At 39.2% G+C, this 23,100-nt stretch overlaps 1 protein-coding gene and 2 non-coding genes across 4 annotated transcripts in view; 2 read left to right on the top strand and 1 right to left on the bottom strand.

Annotated features, from left to right (window-relative positions):
* Nucleotides 1-405: 405 nt before the first annotated feature.
* trnah-gug (transfer RNA histidin (anticodon GUG)) lies at nt 406-477 on the bottom strand. The gene has a single exon. It is a non-coding gene; the product is annotated as a tRNA-His (tRNA).
* Nucleotides 478-1,753: 1,276 nt separating this feature from the next.
* Nucleotides 1,754-1,825, top strand: trnah-gug (transfer RNA histidin (anticodon GUG)). Its single transcript has one exon. It is a non-coding gene; the product is annotated as a tRNA-His (tRNA).
* A 1,041-nt stretch (nt 1,826-2,866) lies between these two features.
* LOC108941225 (FERM domain-containing protein 5) overlaps nt 2,867-23,100 on the top strand; it is a 73,147-nt gene continuing 52,913 nt past the window's right edge. For both annotated transcript variants that reach the window (XM_018763911.1, XM_018763909.1), the window contains exon 1: nt 2,867-3,184. In XM_018763911.1, the coding sequence (XP_018619427.1) occupies nt 3,083-3,184 (102 nt within the window). In that variant the 5' untranslated portion in view covers nt 2,867-3,082. The remainder of the gene's footprint in view (nt 3,185-23,100) is intronic.

Genomic DNA, 23,100 nt, shown 5'->3' with positions numbered 1-23,100 from the left:
CACGAATTACAGTCTTTATTTCTTACTCTTCCACCAACAATTGGGCGGGAATCAATCAGCTCGAGCCGGCAGCGCCCGGCGTGCGCGAGCAAGTCTCGAGCGACACCACCAACGCGAGACCGTTACGGCCAGGTGCTTCTCAGTTCCGCTCCTTCGCCTCACGTTTACGTTTGTACGTGTAGCTGACGCCTTTCTCCGAAGCGGCTTGCAGTGATTTACCCAGTTAAACAACTGCGTATTCAGAGTAAACGCCTTGCCCAGGGTTTCATTATGAAGAAAAACCAGTCACTGAGGTGAACTACAGGAGGAGGTGGATTCACAGCCGGGTCCCTCGAGTCCGCCACGCACACTACACCACCTGGTGCCCCAAAAGAAACGTCCCATTGTCGGGGCATTGTCCTACAATGCCGTGACTCGGATTCGAACCGAGGTTGCTGCGGCCACAACGCAGAGTACTAACCACTATACGATCACGGCGACCTACATGGACCACGGAAGGGATCATTACACTCTCTCTCTTTCTTATGAACGTAGTGGAACGCTTAAGAATTGATTCTGGGAAGACGTGACCTAAACTGGAAGGAATGCAAGGAAAGAACAGAATAGAATAGAAATAGAGTGGCGCTGTTCCCGTCCTGCTGAACCAGCGCTAAGTCATTTCTGCGCTTAGTGTTCATGACTAATACGGTTTTGTAACCACAATGATTCCATGTGGGAAAGCACAGCATAAGAAGAGGAAATATTAATAAATTAAGAATGAATTATAAAGGAGTGCTTCATTTTCCAAATTAAAAATATCAGAATTAAAGCAAAATTTCTTATCTTACACGGTTTGTGTTTTTCAGCGAGCAGTAGATAGTATTTTGCTGGACTCAGTTCTGGATCGACTTCAATTTAATCTGTCAATCTGTTGTTCTGTGTGCGACACAAAATGTTCGGTAAGACGTTGTTTTATTACTAGTTTCCGACATCATTACACTTGTAAAAACAAGGATAATCATGTAAGTGACAAACAGCGCGTGTTCTGAAATGCAGAAAGTGCAGCTGTAGTTTGGTGCAGTAATACTTCACGTCACGTGACATAATCATATTGATCAATTTGATGTGTTTTTATTCCATTGCTCCCGGTGAGTGTTGCAAGGTTGTTCTTGTCCGCATAGTTGTTATGTTTTTTAACATTGTTTTACGGAACATGCAGGTGATACTGTCATATTTTCCCGAGTGACGACAAATTGGTCTGGGATACTGTACTGTACTGTACTGCTGGAGTGTTGCACCCCGCCCCCTTCCGCTCAAAAAAAAAAACAATAATGTGGTCCGGCCACTAGATGTCACTGTCAATTGGAATTTCCGTACTGTTCATGGAATAATTAACAATTCTTTTGTTGAGCCTATCGAAATGTTAGCACTGCTACCTTTGTACAAAAAACGGCTCGTGTATACGAAATATAAATAACTTCCTTGTTGAGAAACGTGTAGGTGCTGCCTGAGGTGAACTATTATATATCCAAATTAATATTTTTTCAGAAAAGATGTTTCCATTATTTAACTTAAAGAATTATGGTTAAAAAAAAAACTTATTCCCTAATTGTATCCTTTTAGGACCGCTCGCTACAGATAATACTGTAATCCTTTCAAAATATCACATTCCCTTATTTCTAAATGTTCATTTCAAACCTAGCGCTGATCTGTTTGGTGCTGTTTGTGTGATGACGGCACACGCGAAGCGGTGGTGTCAGCGCCCATGTAGCTCGCCGTGATCGTATAGTGGTTAGTACTCTGCGTTGTGGCCGCAGCAACCTCGGTTCGAATCCGAGTCACGGCATTGTGGAACAATGTCACGGCAATTGGGCCCATTTTTTTCATACCACAATTACCTGAAGGCGGCTCTTTGAGGAATATGTTTAACTCGCTACTAAACGTTGGTGCAGTTATTCAGCAACATCGGTAACAATTTACTAATCTATTCACATGACGAAAGTGGAGCTTCCACTTGTGACAAGGACGCACCATTAGTGGCTGGAGCGCGAAACATCCTGAAAACCTGTTAAAACATTATCTACACGACGAGCAATTTATCTGCTGAAATATTGTGCAAAAGTGTATTGACAAAAACAGTCTTTATGTAACTCATGTTTGGATCAAAGCAGCGGTCAAGAAAAATATGTCCTTTTTTCACACATTGAGTAAACCAGTAGGAAATAGTTTTCAACAGTAGTATTCTGTGCTGAACCGAAGCTCTTGCAGTTACTGCTGCAACATTGTCTCGTGTTCATCTGCATAAGCTCGAGTTGACTGATTTCACTGAATTCTGACCATCATTAGATAAATCACATCCAGCAGTCAAAATAATAACTGCAGCTCTGCAACTACTCAACAGAAATTAGTCGATGATGTAGATGAAACCGCTTTAATATGTTTTCCTTAAGCATTATTATATATTATCTGTTTTTGTTTCTAACAGTATACACATATAGCCAATATCAGAGCCACGGCGAACAAAAGGCATGCTAATCCATAAATCTTTATCACATTGAAACATTTAATACCACATTAAACACCGCAGGCCGCGGTTTGTGACAGCGACAGGGTCCTTTGCCCACCGCAAAACTGCTCCCTTAGAAAGGTATTTAAAAAAGGTAAGATACAGGGAGACACTTCAAAAACGAATTATGCAGCACATCTCAGCTCGGATTGGCTATGACACAGCCATTGTAGTTGTCTATTGTTCGATGAACGTGTCGTTTCATGGAAAGCCCGCCCCAGCTCTGCCGCTGTGACGTCACGGCGCGCGCGCCTAGGCCCGCCCCGCCCCGGTTCGTCTCAAACCACGAGCGCTGAGCTGCGAGCTGCGAGCGTTCGCTGTTGAATGTTTAATTCGGCAACGGCGTTACGGCCGAAAACGGGCGCTCATCTCACGTCTACGCGATAAGCATGCTCAAAACTCGCGTTTTGGCCGCCGACTTATGCTGTTCCTCGGCCGGCTGAGCAGACGAAGGCGTTTAAATGTAACATTAGTTGTATATGCTGCGCTCCGTTTATTGTTCTGGTCCCAGACACAGACGAGCGATTGTGTAGGAAGATGTTGAGTCGACTGATGAGCGGCAGCATCAGGAACCTGGACAGAGAATACAGCTGTACGGTGAGGCTGCTGGACGACACGGAGTACACCTGCACCATCCAGGTCGGTCTGCCGCGATCGGATAGAAACGCTGAACCGCCACCCGCGCACACACACGCACACACACACGTACCAGTTGTTGCTACAGCCACGACACACACACACACACACAGTCCCCCCCCCCCGACAGACGGTGGTGAATTTGACAATTAAGCCTTTGTTCTGCCGGCAGCGAAACGCATCGGTGCTAGAGGTGTGCCACTGTCACTGACTGTGTGTGTGTGTGTGTGTGTGTGTGTGTGTGTGTGTGTGTTTTAACGCTGTTAAACAGGTCGTCCTTTCCTCCCATATATTATATTATTCGGATTCCGTGTTTCTCTGTGGCGAATAGCAGCGCTGTTCATTTAACTGCATTGCGCACCGTGTTAATGGTGCTCACGGCGAACCACGGGCGGCCGGTAGCTTCATATGTCACACATACGTGATACATGTGATGTTTGAGGGGACAGAGAGGGTTACCGTTACATTCCATGTCACGAAATCTGACAAGGGGTGTCTCTCTTGCCTCCGGTTTTCTCTCTTTTATTTTTTTGGGAACCGTCTCCGCTCTGCTTGCTTTCAATGAATGGCCCTGTTGAGCAGGGCACGCTGTCAAGGTTAGCTCTGCTCTGGGAGGGAAGTAACCCTCCTCCTCCTCCTCCTGTCACAGCCTCCGTAACTTTTTAAAACCCACAAACCGCGAAGTTCTTAAGCAAAACCGCGGCTCCATCATTTAGGTCCGTGAGAAGCAACAAAGGAAGCTCATCCTCTAATTTGGCTCTCGTGATTTTGTTGAGCGTGATTGTCACAATGTCAGGTCGTTTCTTAATGTTATCTGTGCAGGTATTTAGTCGGGAGTCATGTGATTTAGCAATAATTTTATGTCGTCCTTTCTATTTTTAATAATGTCCAACAAAGGAGTATTTCTAGCAATACTGCACCATCAGTCAACTGTTCTGAGTTTTTTTGGGTAACAGAAGTGCCCTCTTATCCATTATACATGTGTGATGTAAAAACCCTTTAGTCTCCCAAATTATATCTGAGGAATTTTCTCATATATCAATTCTGGGCCGATTTAGTCTAAATCGGCAGATAGTGGAGAAATGACTATAATCTTAAGATTTTGTGCAAATACTGTCGTTCATACTTAAGCTGGTCAGTGGTGAAAATGGTATTTTAGTAGTATATCTGCGACATGTGTACAACTTGGGATGGATTGCTTTATTTTGGTTTGCCTTTACTGAAGGACACAGCTTTGAATTGCTGGGTGGGATGATTAATGTGAATGAATGCATTGGCTCTGCTTGGTATACAGAATATAGCCTCTGTCAATAAATGGGGGTGGGGAGGGCAAGAAAGTACGCTGACCTTTGTTCTGCACAAAATTTGATTTCAGTTTTTTATTCAGAATGGGTTTTCTTTTTTCTTTTTTTTTTTTTTTGCTGTCAGTTTATAAGTAGGTATTTATGTTATGGGAACTCAATAAATGGGACATATGGAGAATCAGGCCTGCACATGAATGTGCTCCGTTGAAAGCAAGTAGAAAGTGTTCACATTCATACTGATTATCTAATGGTTCTCATTCTCAATCTCGCCGGTCAATATAAGGTACATGAAATAAGTAATGATGCTTATGATTATTGGACTGGCGTCCCATCCTGGGTGTGTCCCCTCCCCCTCCAGCCTTGCGCCCTGTGTTGCCGGGTTAGGCTCCGGTTCGCCGCGACCCTGCTTGGGACAAGCGCCTTCAGCCTGTGTGTGTGTGTGTGTGTGTGTGTGTGTGTGTGTGTGTGTCTTCTGGAAGTCATTGCTCTGCTGTGTATGAGCTGTTTTTAAATAATGTTGTTTTTCAGACCCCTCTTGCTGTAGCATTTATCAGTTCCTTTTAGCATGATGTTTTAATGTGTTTGTGTGTGTCTCTCTTTGCATTGTATTTACTCTCTCATCGCTGGTAAATCCCACAATGTACAGTAGCTCACTTTGCTGTTTTTCATATTAGTGCTGTGGTTGATACACGAACGTTTCCAGCTTAGAACAATTCTTGCTTGTATCGAGAGTTACACATTTTTTTGCTAATTGGAGTTCTTTATGTATTTTTACCTTTGCTATAAGCCATGCTTTTTTTTTTTTTTTGGTGTTTTGTTTCAGTTTAACTACAAATGAATGTAAAGGAGAAGGCTCATCAGAATCATTTAGAATCAGTTTGTTCGCATCCATGTGTGGATGCTCAGCGATTGTAGAATTCATCCTGGACTGACAATTCCTTAGGGGTTTTTGTACTGCTATTGCAGTGTCTGCTTCACATCAAGACCTTCATTGGCCCCACGTGTCTTAGATCTGACAGATAAAAAGCATACTTTTATCCCCGCGTTTTAAAAAGACTAAACTAAAGTTAATATTTTTTGTTAGAAGGGTCACATTCTTCCCTGTGGGAATAATTGCTTCTTTTATCCTGTAATTTTTTGTACATTGTTATAGATGAGATGTTTTTCTCACATGAAAACAACAAATGAAAACAATGCTTGTTTTATGCTTGGCTCAAAATGGATTAGGTTGAATCAAAAGTAAATTCTTCGTGAATGAAAATTTGTTTATTGGCCTCTCAGAATCGAACTGTATTGAGCCCCAGTCTCTGCAGCTGAATGGTAGTATTGCACAAAGAAGGTCAAGTGAGCTGCCAGGCCAGCAGGTGAGCCGTAGTCATGAGCGGTAGCGACAAGCGGTGATCCGCATCTGGGAGGATGATGTCATTGCAGACGGGGTGCTGACCACACTGTGCTGGCTCGTGTCTTCAGTCTTGTGAAGAGGTGGCCACTTTCCTTGCTCGCTTTGTCATCGGTTTTCCCAACCAGTCCCTTGCCTCTCTGATTCTAGAATGTAGAACGGAGACTTTGGCCCTTACTGGTGCGCTTTTCCCAGGCCGGAGCTCTGATGATCACCTTCAGGATACCAGGACACCTAGGTGGAGAGCAAACGGCGAAAGGCAGAACTAGGTCACCTTTTCTCCCTGAGATATTTTGTTCCCACTAACTGCTGAGAGTCAGTCCCCCTGGATCTGTTTTCATGATAAGTGGAATTGTTTTCGTAAGCCGCCTTAACATCTGTGCCATTTTCTGCCCGTTCTTTGACATACCCCGGTCTTGCTTTATGCTATACATCTGCGCAAGCTTTTTTTTGGAGACTCTTCTTCAGTATACATCCATTCTTCACATAATGGGGTTAATTTGTTCCGTGAAATCGTGCTTTAGGTGAATTTCTGTTTGCAGGGGATTAAATTAACATTATTTCTTATGGAAAGAAAAATAACTTCCAAGCTGAAAAAATGTCACCTAAAATTAATTGAAATACCACTGTAAAATGTATATGTATGCATGCCAGTAACACCAAAAAATTTGATATTTATAACAATTTATTAATTGGTTGCTGTTTAATATAATATTTTTCTTCATTCATCATCAGCCATTTATGCAGTTCAGGGTTGCAGGGATCTGGAGTCTTCCCTGCAAGCATAGGGTGCGAGACAGGGTGCACCCAGGACAGAGACAGTTTGATAATTTGGCTCATGAATGTTTATGATATGAAGTTCCCAGCATTATTCCCTGTCTCTCTCACTGTGCAAAGCATGCAGACATTGTGCTCTTACGTGCCGTATGGCGGCAGCATGTAATATAGTAGTAGTAAGAGCTGCCACATCACACACAAAGGAAATAAATTTAAATCCACACCTTCTGCTTCAGAAGCCTTGCTCGCTCCGGTAAAAATGACCCTTACCGTAAAATGCGTAAATAATTGTAAGTAGGTTAAATCCTTCCACTTCAGAGAAAAGCATCAGCTAAATAATAGTAGTACCGAGTCTGCTCTTTCAGTTGTGATATTAGATTTATATTAATTGATGGTTGTGATCGGTTGAGAATGTGTGTGATACTAAGTGTCCCGTTTTGGTTTCAGCTTCTCGTAATTTTTTTCGGTACGTAGTTAACTACGGAACATAAGTTCAATTTTCTTACCATTGTTGTCATATACGGAATCACCTGTCTGGGATTGACTGAAATGCATGCGTGCCATTGTACTCTCTGCTGCATCTATGTTAAGATTGTATGAAGCACATGTCTGGAGTTGGCGAAAATGCTGTTGCACTGAAATGGGTTCATTGTGTGAAAAGGTATTGTTTTCCACAGGTCATTGTAGCAGTTTGTCATTGTACAGGGCCGTGGTATATAAAGGGTCTATGTAGTACTGTGTTTTCCTTGAAAGTGAAAAGTGGAGGAGTGTCTTAAGGCAAGTACACGTTACTTTCTCCTATGCTGAGGCCACAGGGAATGGAATTGGCCTTTGTTCTTATTTAATAATGCTGCATTCTGTCTTTACTGTTATTTCCTTGTCACCTCAGCCAGCCTTGCTCATATGCTGCAATACCTCAGTAGAATATTTAGAGGCTCCTCACATCTCTAGGTCACATTTGAACTGCAGATGCGCCCTTTTAGCTGGACTGCAGAGAGGACCACTCTGTACAGCCTGGAATCTATTGGTCCTCCAGGTCTTTGCTCTTGGGAGCTGCCTTGTTTTGACTTCCCATGATTTGACTTGTCACGGGAGAGCACGCAGCTCTTGAAATGAAAATTGTGCACGTGTTCGTGCTGGCCAGTTCAGAAAGTTGTTTAGCCTTTCATGTTTAAAATAGAGGTTTTAGGCTAGTTGAATGAATGATGTTGGTTCTTGTGGTGGGTTTCTTTTTTTTTTTTTTTTTTAAAAAAAAATCTCTTTCAGGGAACCCAGTTGCTTTTTTGAGGCAGTTCAGTGTTTCTTGTAGTGTTTGTGTAAGTGAATGTGTATATATATTTTTCTGTTTGAGTTCTTAACGATGAACTAGTGTACTGTAACAGGTCTTTCCTAGCTTTAGCCACTATTTGAGAATGGTTCTGGATTCTCATTACTGAAAATGAATGGATTGAATAGTTTTTTTTTTTTTTTAAAAAAAACTGAAATTATAATCACATTTGAAATGTTAACTCTTTAAGTAGCAGTTTAACTGTTGATCCTGTGAATGGGTTATAAGTGTTATGTGCTTTCATCGCCCCAGTCACCTTCTTGTAACACTAAGGTCTGCTGGAAATGTTTGGTTAATCAGTCTAACTGGGTCTCTCTGCCAGACAGTTTGAACCAGAAAGAAACACTTGACCTGAACTATCAGTGTTTTTTATATTTTTTGTGTTATATCAACCAGACCCATTGTCTTGTTACGTTCACGGTGGTATATGTTTACTCACTAATTACGGTGTATAGTAATTACTGTGATGAGGGCATTTTTCCAGTTCAGTGAACAAATCAGTCTCCAGGTCTTATATCAGTATGTTTTATCTGTACGGTGTTGGTAAGCAATAGAAATTTGCATGTTGCGTTCCTAGCAACACGATTAACCTTACATGAATGAATGGGAGATAAATGTAAGTTACTGTTTGTCTGGTCTTGGGTATATTATACTGTTTTATTGAGTATAAAAGTTTAGTGTAGGTAGTCACTTTCCACACTGCAATTTTCCTTAAGACGTCCATGCAAGTTCTTGCAAGAATTCGCAGTGAATCGATAATGGTACTTATGAGTCATAATTCAAATACTGCAGTGTTTATGGTTTTAAATGCAATACTCCAGTGTTACAAATTTTGTAAGGCAAACATTTCTCCGTTTAGTTGTATTTTCTTCAGTTGTCCATTTTCAGAAATTTGTTGCAGAGTGAATGTTGCCTTTGTTTCCACATTCAGACAGAATTGGAATGTATGGTCAACTTAATTCAGCTCAGTTTCACAGTGTTAAAAGGTCTTGATTGTTTATAGGTTGCTGTGCAAAATTCTTCATCTTATTTTCACATCTTCATGGGATGAGTCAGTCTACGCTTCAAGTTTTGGAGAGACATTAATAGATACCTGGAGATCCAAAAGGCACCATCCTTATGGTATCCTGTTGCTCTCAAGGTTGTTGGACATACGGTGAAACCCCGTTATAATGCGATTGTTTGGGTCCATAAAATGTCATCGCGAAAAGCGGGTTCGCACTGAATCGGGGTTCAAGAAAATCAGCGTTTGAACTGACCAAATGTTGACCGAACATCCTAAATCACCCCTATTTTTGCCCTATTTGACTAGTTTTTTGCACGTTTACTTTCTGGCAAGTGTATTACCTTTGAATTAAAGAGTTCCATGAATTAATGGTTGTTGTTACAGTAGAAATTAAAACACAAATTTTTCTTAAATCTTTTTACTTCAACAAAAGGTGCTTTGGGCTTAAAACCACATGTTTACATTCACACGTTACAAAAATTCGTTTTGCTCTCATTCTACTCAGTTTGCTAACAGTCATTCATAACCACATTTACATTTATTCAACAGATGCTTTTCTCCAAAGCGACGTACATCTCAGAGAATATACTGTATGTGTAAACACTACTAACTACGGTGGCATATTAGCAATCATTTACAGTTTATTTTTTAAAAATAAAATAGGCAGAGTGAATTTCTCCAGACACTAACACTTGAGAAATGCCGTAACGGTGTTTAAACCAGTCTAGCGATCCATTGCTAGATTTGAACTGCGAGTTTTCTCTGTTGATCTGCTTGTCAAACTTCTTGGCTTGAGTTTTGAGAATAGGCCCGGAAATTGGACGGCCTTCTGAGCGAGCTTGAACGAACCACTCGTACGGGGAGTCAATGAGACTGACATCTTTGACTGTCTTCGGGCGTTTAGCTTTTAGTCCTGCTTCTTCAACTTTACAAAGTGATCTGTGCAACTTTCCTTCTTGAGATTTCCAGCCACGAAGTGTTGATTCCAGTATCCTCAGGTCACGTGCAACTTTAGTTTGACTTTTAGTCTTGTTTGACTTTTAGTCTGGATGTTTTAAAATTTTTATTTTTTAATATTAGTTTAGAAAAGTATTCTAAAACTAACGTCAAAGTTCGGTAAGTGTGATTTGCCGACAATGAATTGATGGCGGGTCCCAAAACAGACAGCTGTAAGTCTGAGAGGCATTTCAGCATTTCTAACCCACTCACGCTGTAAGACTGTTTGCTAAGTTTGTAAACTTTACCAACTTTTGATCTTTTCTCACATTTTATACATTTTCTGTAGTTTCTGACTTTGCAGAAAGAGCAAAAAAGGGTACAATGAACCATCCCATTATTTTTGAATTCATGGTAAATCAGGGTGCGTTAAATCAGGGTTTTACTGTATATTCCCAGATTAAACAATGGTAAATTTCGTTAGCCCAAGAAATAATTTTGGTTTTTCCAGTATGGACTGCACTCATCAATTCCAAGGGTATGATCTTATCATTATATAGTGTTTCAACAAGTTTTGGTACTGGTTGTTACGATGCTTCAAGAGAGACGTGGAAACACAACCTTGAGTTGTCTTTTAGAGATTATGAATGGTTTATGTGTATGTTATGAAGTCTTTCCTGCCTACACCACCCTATACATTTAGGAAGAAAGCTCATTCACAAAATCTCCCTTACTCCAATGTCATTCCCAGAGACATTTCACTTGTGCTTTAAATGTATGGCTGTTCCATGTCATTCCAGGCTGTTCTGGGCACCATTTTGGAAATGTGATACAATATACACTTAATAGAACAGGGTTTGCCCAACCATTCAAAAAACTTTTTAGAAACAAGGATGATTTGATTTGTCCCCAATTTCTTTTGTTATTAAATGACATTTTTTTTTTTAAACAAGAAGTCATGGACTAACAGATTACTGTTATGTACTTCGTCTAGACCCAGAGTTCCGTATTGATGACTTGGAGTTTTTAAATTATTATTCTTGAGAAAATAGCATTTGGTTTGCACTAAAATTCAAAGGTATTCTTGAATGTCTTATGTTTGATTGTATAGAAAAAGGCAAAGTGGCCAGATGCTTATGAATGTTGCTAAGGTTCCAAGTTTAAAAAAAAAAAAAAAAAAAAAATCTTGCAAAAGGCTAGCCTCCCGTCAGTGACGTTCCCTGTCTCACACCCTAGGTTCCAGGATAGGCCCTAGAATGCACAAATATTACATAACAAAAGCAGTTTGCAAACAAGTTGATGAAAATAGAATAAAGAAATGTCTTACAATGAATTTTTAATTCATGATAGATTTATCAGAGGTTTTTACACATGGGATATCTGTATTTATTAAGCTTTTATTGATAGTGATGTAGTAGTTGTATCTACGAACAACTTGAGCTACAGACTTCTGGTCCCAATTGTGTTCATTAGTTTAGGACTTGACACACTACAGTGCAGGTCTGATTTAATCCTCTGTATGTATTATTTAACATACCATCTCTTTCACATCTGGTTCTTTTGTACAGGTTGTTTACTTGAAAATGAATTTGTGAAGGTTTTGTCAGATTTTCTGATTGTAAATTGCAGCTTATTTTGTCTAAAAATGCTGTTCCTTTCTGGCTGATTAAATCTCGGCACCATCTGGACAAACTGAGGCAGCCACATACTGGCACCATTACATTGTGTCTTATGTGGAATTTATTTAATTTACAGTACAAAGCCATTCTACAGTCAGTATTGTTCTCATACATGGATTTTCCTTTAGTAATGACCTCCTCTTTTGTGATGTTTTTACTTTGGATCACACTTTCTAATCTAAAATATGTTTCTATTTGCTGTATTGTTGAAAATGTTTCTTAATTTTAAACTAATCAAAGTACTGTGCTTTTAAAATCTCACAGTTATGTCACTTTTTTATTTGGGGTTATGGAGAGAGGTGGTCTTGGGAATTGGAGAAAAAATCTCATCTATAATAATCCTCGGAGGCTAGCTGGCCCTTCACAGAGATTTATTTTAACAGCTTGAGCTTAATATAGAATAAAAGTAGGATGGATATGTCTTAGACAGGCCTCATGCTTATCAGCTCCCACCAATATGCAAGAGCTGAATATGTGAAATACGTCGTCTTGATATTAAGGCTTCTTGCAGAAAACATGGTAATCCACAAAGCAAGGATGTCATGTGCCAAGAGACTGATGCTGTAGAGCTCACCATATTATGTAATCATACTAGGGTCTAAGATGCCAGTTATTTTCATAGTTTGGCTGTGTTCATTGTTTTGTGTTTCTTGTTCAGTTTGTATCCCATTTATCATAAGGCCTTTAACTGCAGTATATCTTGTTGATGTACAGGCAATGACTACCTGTGTTTGTTTTAACATGTTTTATTTGGATGACTATTATAAACTCTACTAGAGCTGACTCTACAGTTTCTAAGAGACATATAGAGGAGATAAGCACATTTTTTTGTTTTGATTTTGTGTTAGATTTGATACAGTATTTGAATCTTCAGGATTAACTGAACAGTTTTAGAAATTTCTTCTGTACAAACTGCTTCTAAATAACAGGTCATTTCAGTAATTCTTTTTGTTCTGATGTAAAAGTTGTACTCTGGCCAACAAATGGGAAGTATTCATCAGCATAAATTCATGCTGGTAAAGTTGAAGTAAATTATATAGTTTTTATTGCCGGCTGGAAAATGGAGTGTTTAGACTAATTGTTCTGTTGTTTCCTGCTCAGAGAGCTCTTCTCTGGGAAGGGTTTGTGTTTTCTGAGCTTTCCTGAAGAGAATTCAGGGATTTAGAAGGTTGGCATGATGTCCCAGGAAAAGGGTGCGCTGCTCAACAGGCCGTCTCCTAGGTGACCGGGGGATGTGGGGAAATGGGTCACATCTGAGTACTCTGCCAGGGTTTCAGCTATTTCTATGGTGACTCCAGAGCATTTGGACATCATTTAGCATAAAGACTAACTAGACAATGCTTGCACAGTACAAGAAGGGAAGCAGCCATGTGAGACAAAACCCAAAGGCAGATTTTATCTAAAAAATTATCTTTTAACAAAATCCTGTGTTTGTTTATGCATCATTTGGTGCTTGAGCCATGCTCAGTTTGTGTCCCCCCCACCAGCTTTTTTTTTTTTTTTTTTTTGGTTTGCACGTGCCTTCATGATTTTCTCTTGGTATGAGCTGCAAATATGTATTGCGCAGATGCCCTTTGTGATTAACAGAAACAGTTCCCTTTTTAAAACTGCATTAAAACACTTCTACTTCATTATTTAATTTAATAGTGGGTCATACTGGATCTTTGCCTCATAGTTTTGTTCCCGTTTACTATAACATTAGTATTATAGCAACATGACCAGGAACACATTTGTGCTATTCAGTCACAAATTTTGTTCGCTCTGAACAGTACTAAACAATGCTGTGGATTTGCTGAATTATTGCATACCTCTAAACATACAGACAATGTTTAGTAGTCAGGGGAATCTGAACACATCTTCAGATAATTACATTTATTCATTTAGCTGATGCTTTTCTCCAAAGTGACTTCCAATGTTAAAGTTACAGTTATTACAGTTACAAGCTGACAATTATGTACCCATTTATGCAGCTGGGTAATTTTACTGGACCAATTTAGGGTAAGTACCCTGCTCAAGGTTGCCACAACTGGAGGTGGGTATCAAACCCCTGACCTTTGGATCCAAAGGCACTAACTCTAACCACTACACTAGCAGCTTTCCCATAATTACAGAAGAATTGTTTAATTCTGCTGAATTAAGCAAAATGTTTAGTATCTGCAATTCTACAGCACATTTAGTAAGCTGTTTAGTATCTCGCACAAACTCTTCACCCTGCTGCCATCTGCCAAAACGTACCGAAGCAGTCGTGCCTTCACGGCCAGACTGTGTTACAGCTTCTTCCCCCAAGCCATCAGACTCCTCAGCACTCAGGGCCTGGACTGATGTACTGCAACTTGCACACTGGTCAGTGCTGAACTGTCCGTTATTGCGCCTATTGTCCTGTTTTAGTGAATGTTGTAATGTCTAGCACTGTTAGCACAAGTCTTGTATGTGGTCTGTGTAACTGTTGTTTTATGTAGCGCCATGGTCCTGGAGGAACATTGTTTCGCTTCACTGTGTACTTTACCAGCTGTATATGGTTGAAATGACAATTAAAGGCACTCTTGACTTTTAAAATCATGGTGAAATATTGTACATTTCAAATGGTACATATTAATATTTGCCTTTAAACAATGCGAGTCCATGATTAAAGGAAAGGTTTTGCCGATGTATCACATTTGTACATTTTTAAACCATGGCATCCTCCTTTGGTATTTTCAGTTTCTCACACTTTTGTTGGGGTTATAAATATAAGCTATTATGTTGGCAGAGATTTTGTTGGGGATTCTAGTTGTCTGGGTAGGAGTAGTTTCTTTTTTTGGCTTTGTCAGCTGTGCTTCACAACACACTGAGACACATTTAAGGTAAAGGACACATGAGAGCAATCTGTTAAAAGCACATTTATGCATAGATATAGACACGTTTCTAAACTTTTCCATCGCTGTTGGGTTGCCTAGGTTACAGACCCAGTTGATAGTTTGATTTCTGTATTCATAACCTCTCATGTGATTGCTCACTTTTCATGCATTGGTCACCACTACAGTACACTAATTGTTTTACACACATACTCAGTGACCAACAAAATCTTTTATTCTGTGCTCTGAAAATATTAGTACAATGTAAAGGTTTAACATTAACAGGATTTTTTCATTGTCTTGACCTTCATTCATTAAGCGGATGCTTTGTCTAAATCCATGTACAGTGTTTACTCAATAGTATTAAACTAATAACGTCAAGATTTTTTAATGTTATAATATTCTATTAAATTAAAATTAATATATTAAAATAATATTAAATATTCTTTCTGTGTTGTCATGTTAAGCATGCGACTGTTTCTTACCACAGCAGAGATAATATTCAGTTTGTAAGTACAGGTGGTCCCTGATTTCCGATGATTCGGCTTCCGATTTTTTTCGACTTTACGATGGTGAGCTGGCAATAGACATTCAGTAGAAACCGAACTTCGGATTTTGAATTTGGATTTTTTTTTCCTGGGCAAGCAATATGCGGTGTGATACTCTCTCGCGATGCTGGGCAGCGGCAGAGAACCACAGCTCACAGTCTGTCACTCAGAGGTGTGTATTAAATGCACTTTCGACTTAGGATATTTTTGACTTATGATGGGTTTTGTGGAACGTAACCCCATTGTAAGTCGGGGACCACCTGTACTTTGCCTAAAAAGGGGTAAGGTATGGCACAGCAATGTTCTCTCACATTAGTACACTTTCATCAGTGCTTGCTTGCAGTGGAGTTGTAGAGAATTTTTCCACTCAGCCAGGTGCGATATCGCCGAGACCCTTGACAAAGTGTCAACTTTAAATTGAGATCAGTGCTCACTCGTTTACCAGCATGTCTGAGAAGAATCTGGAACTATGCACCTGGTCACCTGAAAGGACAGACATTGCTTAGGCTTCCTGGATGTGGAGGTGGTCTGCTCAGTCCCTGCTTCGCCCTTGTTGTCTCAGAGAATTTGATGGTTGACTCAGAATGGTGCAGATTCTGGAACCGTGTTTCGAAATCATGGTGCTTCATTGTGTCTGCAGTATGGAGTGATTTTTTCCAATGTTAAAATACATACTGCTGCATTTTGGACATTGCAGCTGATTAGTTTTTTTTGCTTTCTCAAAAACAAAAAAGCACACAGTCTAACTTGTCACAAAGTTATATATTCTTTGTGTATCTTCCGGGATGAAAAATCTTCCTATTTAAGGTGACAGACTGAAACTTTTGTTATTTTCTGAATGTGGAAGTAAAAGCTCAGATCTGTACCTGGAACAATATTCCAATTTTTGACATGTTTATCTTTTACAGCAGAAGGTCTTGAATTATAACAGTTTTTATTAAAGCCACGGAATCTAATGTTGCTCCCTTATGTCCATTTTCAGTTAACCACAAATTTTGTAACATCCAGTTAACATTTGATGCTCACCTTTGCAGAGAATTGGCAGCTTGTTTATCATCATAAACAATTGTGTATCATCTTATATCTGCGTAACAATAAATTTCCACATATTTGGCAGTGATTTTACAAATGGACCAAGAATGGAGCATTTTCTTTAATCTTCTTTTTGGTCTTGCCCTTTCTGATTCACGTTCAAGGCAAAACACTGTTCTTGTCATTTAAAATTCACAGTTTTAGCATGGATCTAGGACCTACGTAATGCTGTAGGCACTGCATTATATCTTGTAAACATAATTTAAAGCTGCATTCAAGTCAAGTAAAACAAGAATGGATGCACTCTTATCACCTATAATTAATTGTAGATCACTTGTCCTTTTAAAGATTAAAATATATGCAAAGACTGAATATTTAATGAAAAGCTAACTTTGCATATTTATAGCAAGGGAGTGATGCGAGGAGGAGGTCTTTAGTCAGCAGTTCTCCGACTATTTTCTGCTGTTGCCTCCAATAGTGATGTTACTGGAGTCACAACAGCTGGACATGCAGCAGTCACAGTATGGAGTAAAATAATGCAGTATTTCCCTGCTTTGTAGTTTCCTTGAGTAGTTGCAATATTGTTGTCCTGGTCATTGTCTTATCATTTTATCAAAGGTACAATATGGATATAACACATGTGTATACATGCACACGGAAGGCAGTGGCAAAAATACACTTTTTTTTTTTTTTTTTATAAGTCAAATCACTTCCAGGTAAACAAACAAAATTAAAATATTTTTGCCACAGCAGAATTTTCAGGTGGAATTTATTGCAATATCTTTCCATCCTGTCTCTAAGGTTTTTGTGTGTTGCACTGAATTTTTAATTTCTTCTATGAGATGCATCACAGTTCCGCACCACAGATGTGATACTACTCTGTAAATTGCACCTTTCAGGAAAAATCAACACATGGCAGTGTTTGTGTCATCAGCCAATAGGCTGAATAAAAGTCTCAGCCATTAAGTCACTCCTTAACAGCAATCTTTTAGAGAAATAATACCTGAAAATAAAGCATAACTGTGTATGTGTTACTATAAGCTTTTTGTGCTGTGAAAGGAAGTAAAAAGCCTGTTGTGTGCTTAACGATCCTTAATGCTTATAATTGGTCAGGTGGATGTTATGATTTGTCCTGATTCCCTTCTGGGCACCACCATCAAAAGCAGTGGAACATCTTTCAGATGCACTGGGTTGTTGTGTTACCAACATTCACGCTCCAAACTTTGGAATATAAGTTTGTTAATTTTTAAGTTAATTTTCTTTTCTATTTTCAAAACTTCCTTGCAAGGCAAAGGTGACCTGTGTTTCTGTGTCTGGTAGTAGATCAAAATCATTTTAGATTTTTGTAGCCCATGAATAATTTGAGGGATGTCTGTGTGGTTAAACTTTTGTTTATTGTGGCGCATTGGTTGGAATTACCAACAAATCAAGTTACAAAGTTTGTAAGTTGATGACACCAGGAGATGTTTAACAGTTGTGTGAATGTCTAAGGGGATGTCATATCACAAATCTGTGTATTGTCCTGCAACAATGTTTACACCTACTGAGAAAACAATGAATATATCAAGAGTGAGAATGGGGCGATGCTTCACAAAAGTCTTTAATGTTACCTGGGATAGTTCTGAACAGAGCAGCTCTGAGTAATGCACTAATTATAAGGTTATATATTGAAATGGTTGGATTTAAAGGAAGATGTTTCATCAGATCGCTCAGGGGTAAGTCCTCTTGGAAAAGCCCTGGAGTGACTCCTCTTAGTTCTGCCCTGCTTTTGGTAACTTTTTTTTTTTTTTTGCATCAATCTGCATGAAGTTGGATGGTAGTCAGACAACATTTGAGTGAAATAGTGTAATATTCACATTGACATATTGCAGCAACTTGATACGTGAAGCTAAACTGTGGGTTGAACTTGAATCAATTTTTTTTTTTCTCTTTGTGTTTGCACACATTGTTTTGAAATGTGACAGTTTTAAGTTTTCTGCTTAAATTTGATGTTCAGGGCATACTTCTCTACATTTGAGTGGTTTTCAAGCTCACCTCTTTCTGACTCACTTCTCACCTGATCTAGATGCAGGCATGTAATTCTTGAGTGCGTTCAGCTTCTCATACCACTGTATAGTCTGTACACATTACATGAGTAGCTGCACATAGTGTTTTTTTTTTTTTAATAAAAATATAGTCCTTGTTTATCAATCACGTAGGGGATCTGGGGAAAAGTGAGTCTCAAAGAGGTGTTTTGAGACGGTTCTTGAATGTTGAAAGAGATTCAGCAGTTCTGAGTGAGAGAGGGAGGCTCCTGCCCTGTGCTACCGCCCCAACCCCAACCCCAACCCTTCCCAGTTCTTGCATCTCCTGGGCTCCACTGGACTCAAACAGTCCAGCCTTTGTCTTGCCCTCCATTCTCCAATACACAGGCACGAAGAATGAATGAGCCAACACAGTGGGGGAACCGGTACCCAAAGACACACCAGCAGGCCCTGCATATTTTTCTTATTTCTAAATAAATGTCTGCTGGAATTTATGGCGAACTCTGTCAGCATACTCCAAAGAACCTGCTCAGTCCCAGCACCCTCATCATTCTCGTTGTATTTGTCCTTTTCTCTCCATGTGCGGCCTTTTATTAAGGGGTCAGTCCTGGTAGAGAATGCTGCGGTGCCCCTCATGTTAGAGAGAAGCCCTTGTCGCTGGTTGTGACACAGTCAGGGTGGTGATTGTTCACTTTTCATCTTGCCTGGCAGGCAAGGAGGCAGCCTGTGGTTTTGCATTGCTTTTTGAAACTGTTATTAGAAAATCATAATATAAATTAGTTTGCCATTGTGTGCGCTACTGTAGTACAGTTATTGGCAACTGGGACATATTTTGAAGAATCGTACATGCTGGTATTTGGAATGGTGTGGTCAGTATGCCTGTGGTGTGTTTGATATTAAAATTATTCCTTTCCACAACTCATGACATGGTATTGGAAGCAAAGCGCGAGATTATGTTGTAATCTGAAGGGCATCAGTGCAAGATTTGCACCAAATCATGAAGCATAACGCATCGGCTTTGACATGCTTGAGATTACAGTTCTCACACAAGTCTGTGGATGGCTCATCAGACGTGAGGCCCCATACAACTAGAGCCCCGTATCGCTTGTTCTCTCTGAGATACAGAGTCTTTTGAGAGGGACAGTGCAGTGTATTGTGGAGGTACTCCAGCTCACTTCCTGAGCCTGCACAGTTTTAATTTTGTCACTGTTAATTTGCACATGCTGAGTTAATTACATAGAAGAGATACACCGAATGAGAATTGTGACACTGTTCCCAGGCATCAGAGAGACCCATCTTTTCCGACCTGGAGTAGAGTTTGACCATTGTCGGTTTTTTTCGATCTGAGGTTCTGCAATGTCTTGAATCCTGATGGCTTACATACTGGACAGTAGACCGAGCTCTTGGGTTATGGATATTTGAGTCACATATTTTCAAAGATACAAACACTTTTTTGAATTTATTTTTGAATTATATCTTGTTTCTTTCCAAAAATTAGTTTGTGGCATGAATACCACCTGCATTATGTTGCCTGTTAACTGGCAGAAAAACACACCCAAACAGAGTAGGAATGTGGGACTAGATTAATTCAACTTGCATTAACTGTGTTTACAGCTCATGTCTGGCATTTGTGTTGCTGCTCAGTACCAATTTAATAAATGTTGCATATGTTTATAGGATAAATCCATCAGTATTAAATAGGGATTATGGAGTTTTTTTTTTTTTTTTTTTTTTTTTGTCATTTTAAAATGGTTGCAGTGTAGCTTGAAGTTAATAAAAATGTGAAAATTCTTATAATGGGTGGGCATCCCACTGCATCTCGTCTGCTTCACACTCTATATTTCCATATTTCCAGGATAGGCTCGAAGGCAGTGAGACGTTAATGTAAATGGAGTAAATAAGTCCTACAGCAAGTTTTTAATTCATTATAGCGTTATCTATGGTTTTTACACAACCTAACCTGTTAATAATTTGAGGGGTGTCTGTATTAAGTTTTTATTGGTTATGGTGTATTTTTTTTTTTTGAGAAAATCAAATTATGAACAGACTTTTTAACCCATTTGTTTTAATAAGTTGAGAATACAGTCCATTTAGAAAGACATTTTACTAGATTTCGTACTCTGACTCAGTTGCTTGTCCTTATCAGGGTTACAGCAGTCTGGAGCCTGGCCTGCAAACAGTGGACGCTATGCTTGGCAGTGGTACATGCTGAATGGGACACTAGTCCACAGCAAAGTATTTTTAGATCTTAATAATATTTAAATATGAACACAAACCAGTATGTTGTCATTCTAACAAATTTAAACCTATTTATTAGGTTATCAGGATTCATCTATCCCCCATTTTTTGCACCTACTGGAGCGATGAACGTCGGTGCATCAAGTGGAAGGTAACGAACTAGGTTTACTTAGGGGTTACATGTCTGCTGCCATGTCTCTTAATGTAATGCACAGACTGCCTTTTTGTTGAGATGTACGTCTCTTTTGAGAAAAGCGTGTGCTAAATGAATAAATGTTAAACCTCAACTTCAAAGACTGTTTTTGCTGTAATTTAAATTTGCTAGTTTTCCAATATACAGATTGGTCCTCATTAAATTGGTACTTGTAAATACATTTTCATTGTGGTTTATCTCCTGTTGTTCAATAGCCGCTAAAGTTGTATAATAAACCTCAGCAGTCCAACTGCTGAATCTGCAGTTCAGAAGCCTTGCAAGGTGATGAAATGGTGTTGACAATGATGTTTCCGGTATGTCTGCCTGTTAAATGTGTACATATAAGGAACTGTTCATTTTGTTTTTTCCCCTTTCCAAAGCATGAATTGCAAAAAAACACATTAAAAGAATGCTTACTGTAGAAATGCTGTCATTCCTCTCTCTAACAATATTAGAAAATTACCTTGAAGTATAAAAAGCTCATCTTTGAATCGTGTCTATCATCAACTTTCAACGACTGTGTGCCTTGCAAATAATCAGTCACCATTATGTGTTTGGCTAGCTAATGAACCGCCTTTCGGTTTGTTGTAAGCGGGTAGCCTGACCTTGTCCAACTTCATTTGCTACATCTAATCTTTGAATGCCCTTGTGCATTTCTTTCAAATATATCTTTAGTTTAATTATGTAGCCTGTCTAGTTATAGATTGATATCTTAATTGCATCAGCATATTTAATAAGCATATGCATTTGTTGAATCCTATAATTCTGTAGATGGCAAGCAAGCTTTTTATTACCAGCTTGTAGCTCTAGGTTTTTTTTTTTTTTTTTTTTTTTTGCAGTCAAACGCAGCAGAACGACTTAATAAATCTTGATTGTGTAACTCGCATACGTGTTTATGAAAGTGTTGAGCACAGCAGTGTTGGGAAATACTGTCTTGACTATTTTGATGGGTCATGCATGTTTGAACCTCCCAAAGCTATGACATTGCTTTTGTTCAGGCAAACTAATTATGTTGAAATAAATGTCTTGGTGTCATAAAAGCCACTACTGATAGGTCTGTCAGAATAAAATATTGTGTTGATAACATACATTGGTTAAAGCAGTACCAGTCCAGTGCTACTTGGAATTAAACTCCTGACCTGGCATTTGACACACAAATGATTACATTTACATATATTTATTTAGCAGACACTATAGGGCATCTAACATAATTGGGTATCGCACTCCCATCTACAAGCACAGTTATTCCTTTCAAGAGGGTTAGAAGAGAAAGATTTTAGCCAGCTTGACACAGCAGGTATCACACATTGCCATTGATGAAGTCTGCAAATGCTTTTGTGATTGTCATCAGATTTCAAATCATATTACAGTGACGGCACACAATTATACAGACTTTGCAGTATACATAGTTTTTCATTTGGATCTGTTGGGTTGTGATATCAGAAACCAATGTCTGTATCCAAAAGAACTAAATTTCTTTTTATATTATTTCATGCATCCATGTTGTAATTTTTACATTTGCCTGACTTTCAGTCATATTTAGATATTTTTATAATTTGTGGTTAATTTATGGTGCCAAAAAATTTTGGAATAGTATTTCTTTTTTTATACTTTGTTAATGTATTTTAAAAAACCTGCAGTCCAGATTTCATATGGCTCTGCTGGATTCTAATAATCAGTATTGGTATATACTGAGGCTGCCTGCTGGGGGAAAAAAGTCCTTTCTTTGTCACTGTTCCAATCTTGATGGGTTGGATTGAAGGAAATCAGCTTAAAAAGGTGTGTGTGATGAGCTTGGTATGTTCCCGTTGCTTTCGGCCCCTCAACTTACATTTATTAATTTACCAGACTCTCTGCTCCAAAGCGATGTATATCTCTGAGAACAATAGGAAAGGTGCATTACATCAACAGAAGGTGAGATTTGGATACACATGTGATTCTTACGTATAGTCAGTTTGTCACATTACACCATATGAACAGTATACATTACATGAGTAGCTCATATAGGGCTTTTCGTTATTAAATTATAAAAAAATTATTAGAAACAACAAACACAAGTTTATCATGCGTTTACGAGGTCACGGAAGAAGTGAATCCAAAAGAGGCGAGTTTTGAGACCCTTAAGTCTGGAGAGAGATTGAGCAATTCTGAGGGAGAGGATGAGGTCATTCCACCACATCTGAGCTAGAACTGAAAACTTTAGTACTTGATTATAATACTAATGATTTTGGACCTGCTGTGCATGGGACCACCAAGCGGGGAGAGGTGGGAGAGTGTAGTAGTCTGGTTCTGCGAAGCTGTATATTCCTGTCCATGACATGAGACTGACATGTTTGTGTCAAACGTGTTTTTCCTTAGGGTGTGCTTTTCTTCCAAGAGGATGCCATGCCATGCCCCCCTGAGGTATACAGTTGAAACTTTGAGATTAATTCAGAAGAAGAGAAGGGGGAAAAAAGCTGAAATAGTACAGTAATGTGACAGAGCCAAGTGAGACCCCCATTGGCCTCTTGGCTGTAAGTACATTGAGTTCTGGTTTCCTGTCTCCCTCGTAAATCATAGAAGGGCTCTGAGTTCTTGGCAAATATTCTCAACTCAAACCTCTTCTGTTTTCACAGGTGAAAC

This window comes from Scleropages formosus, chromosome 11 (genome assembly GCF_900964775.1).
Source record: "Scleropages formosus chromosome 11, fSclFor1.1, whole genome shotgun sequence".
NCBI classification, from domain to species: domain Eukaryota; kingdom Metazoa; phylum Chordata; class Actinopteri; order Osteoglossiformes; family Osteoglossidae; genus Scleropages; species Scleropages formosus.
This window is presented reverse-complemented; position numbering and strand designations above follow the sequence as displayed.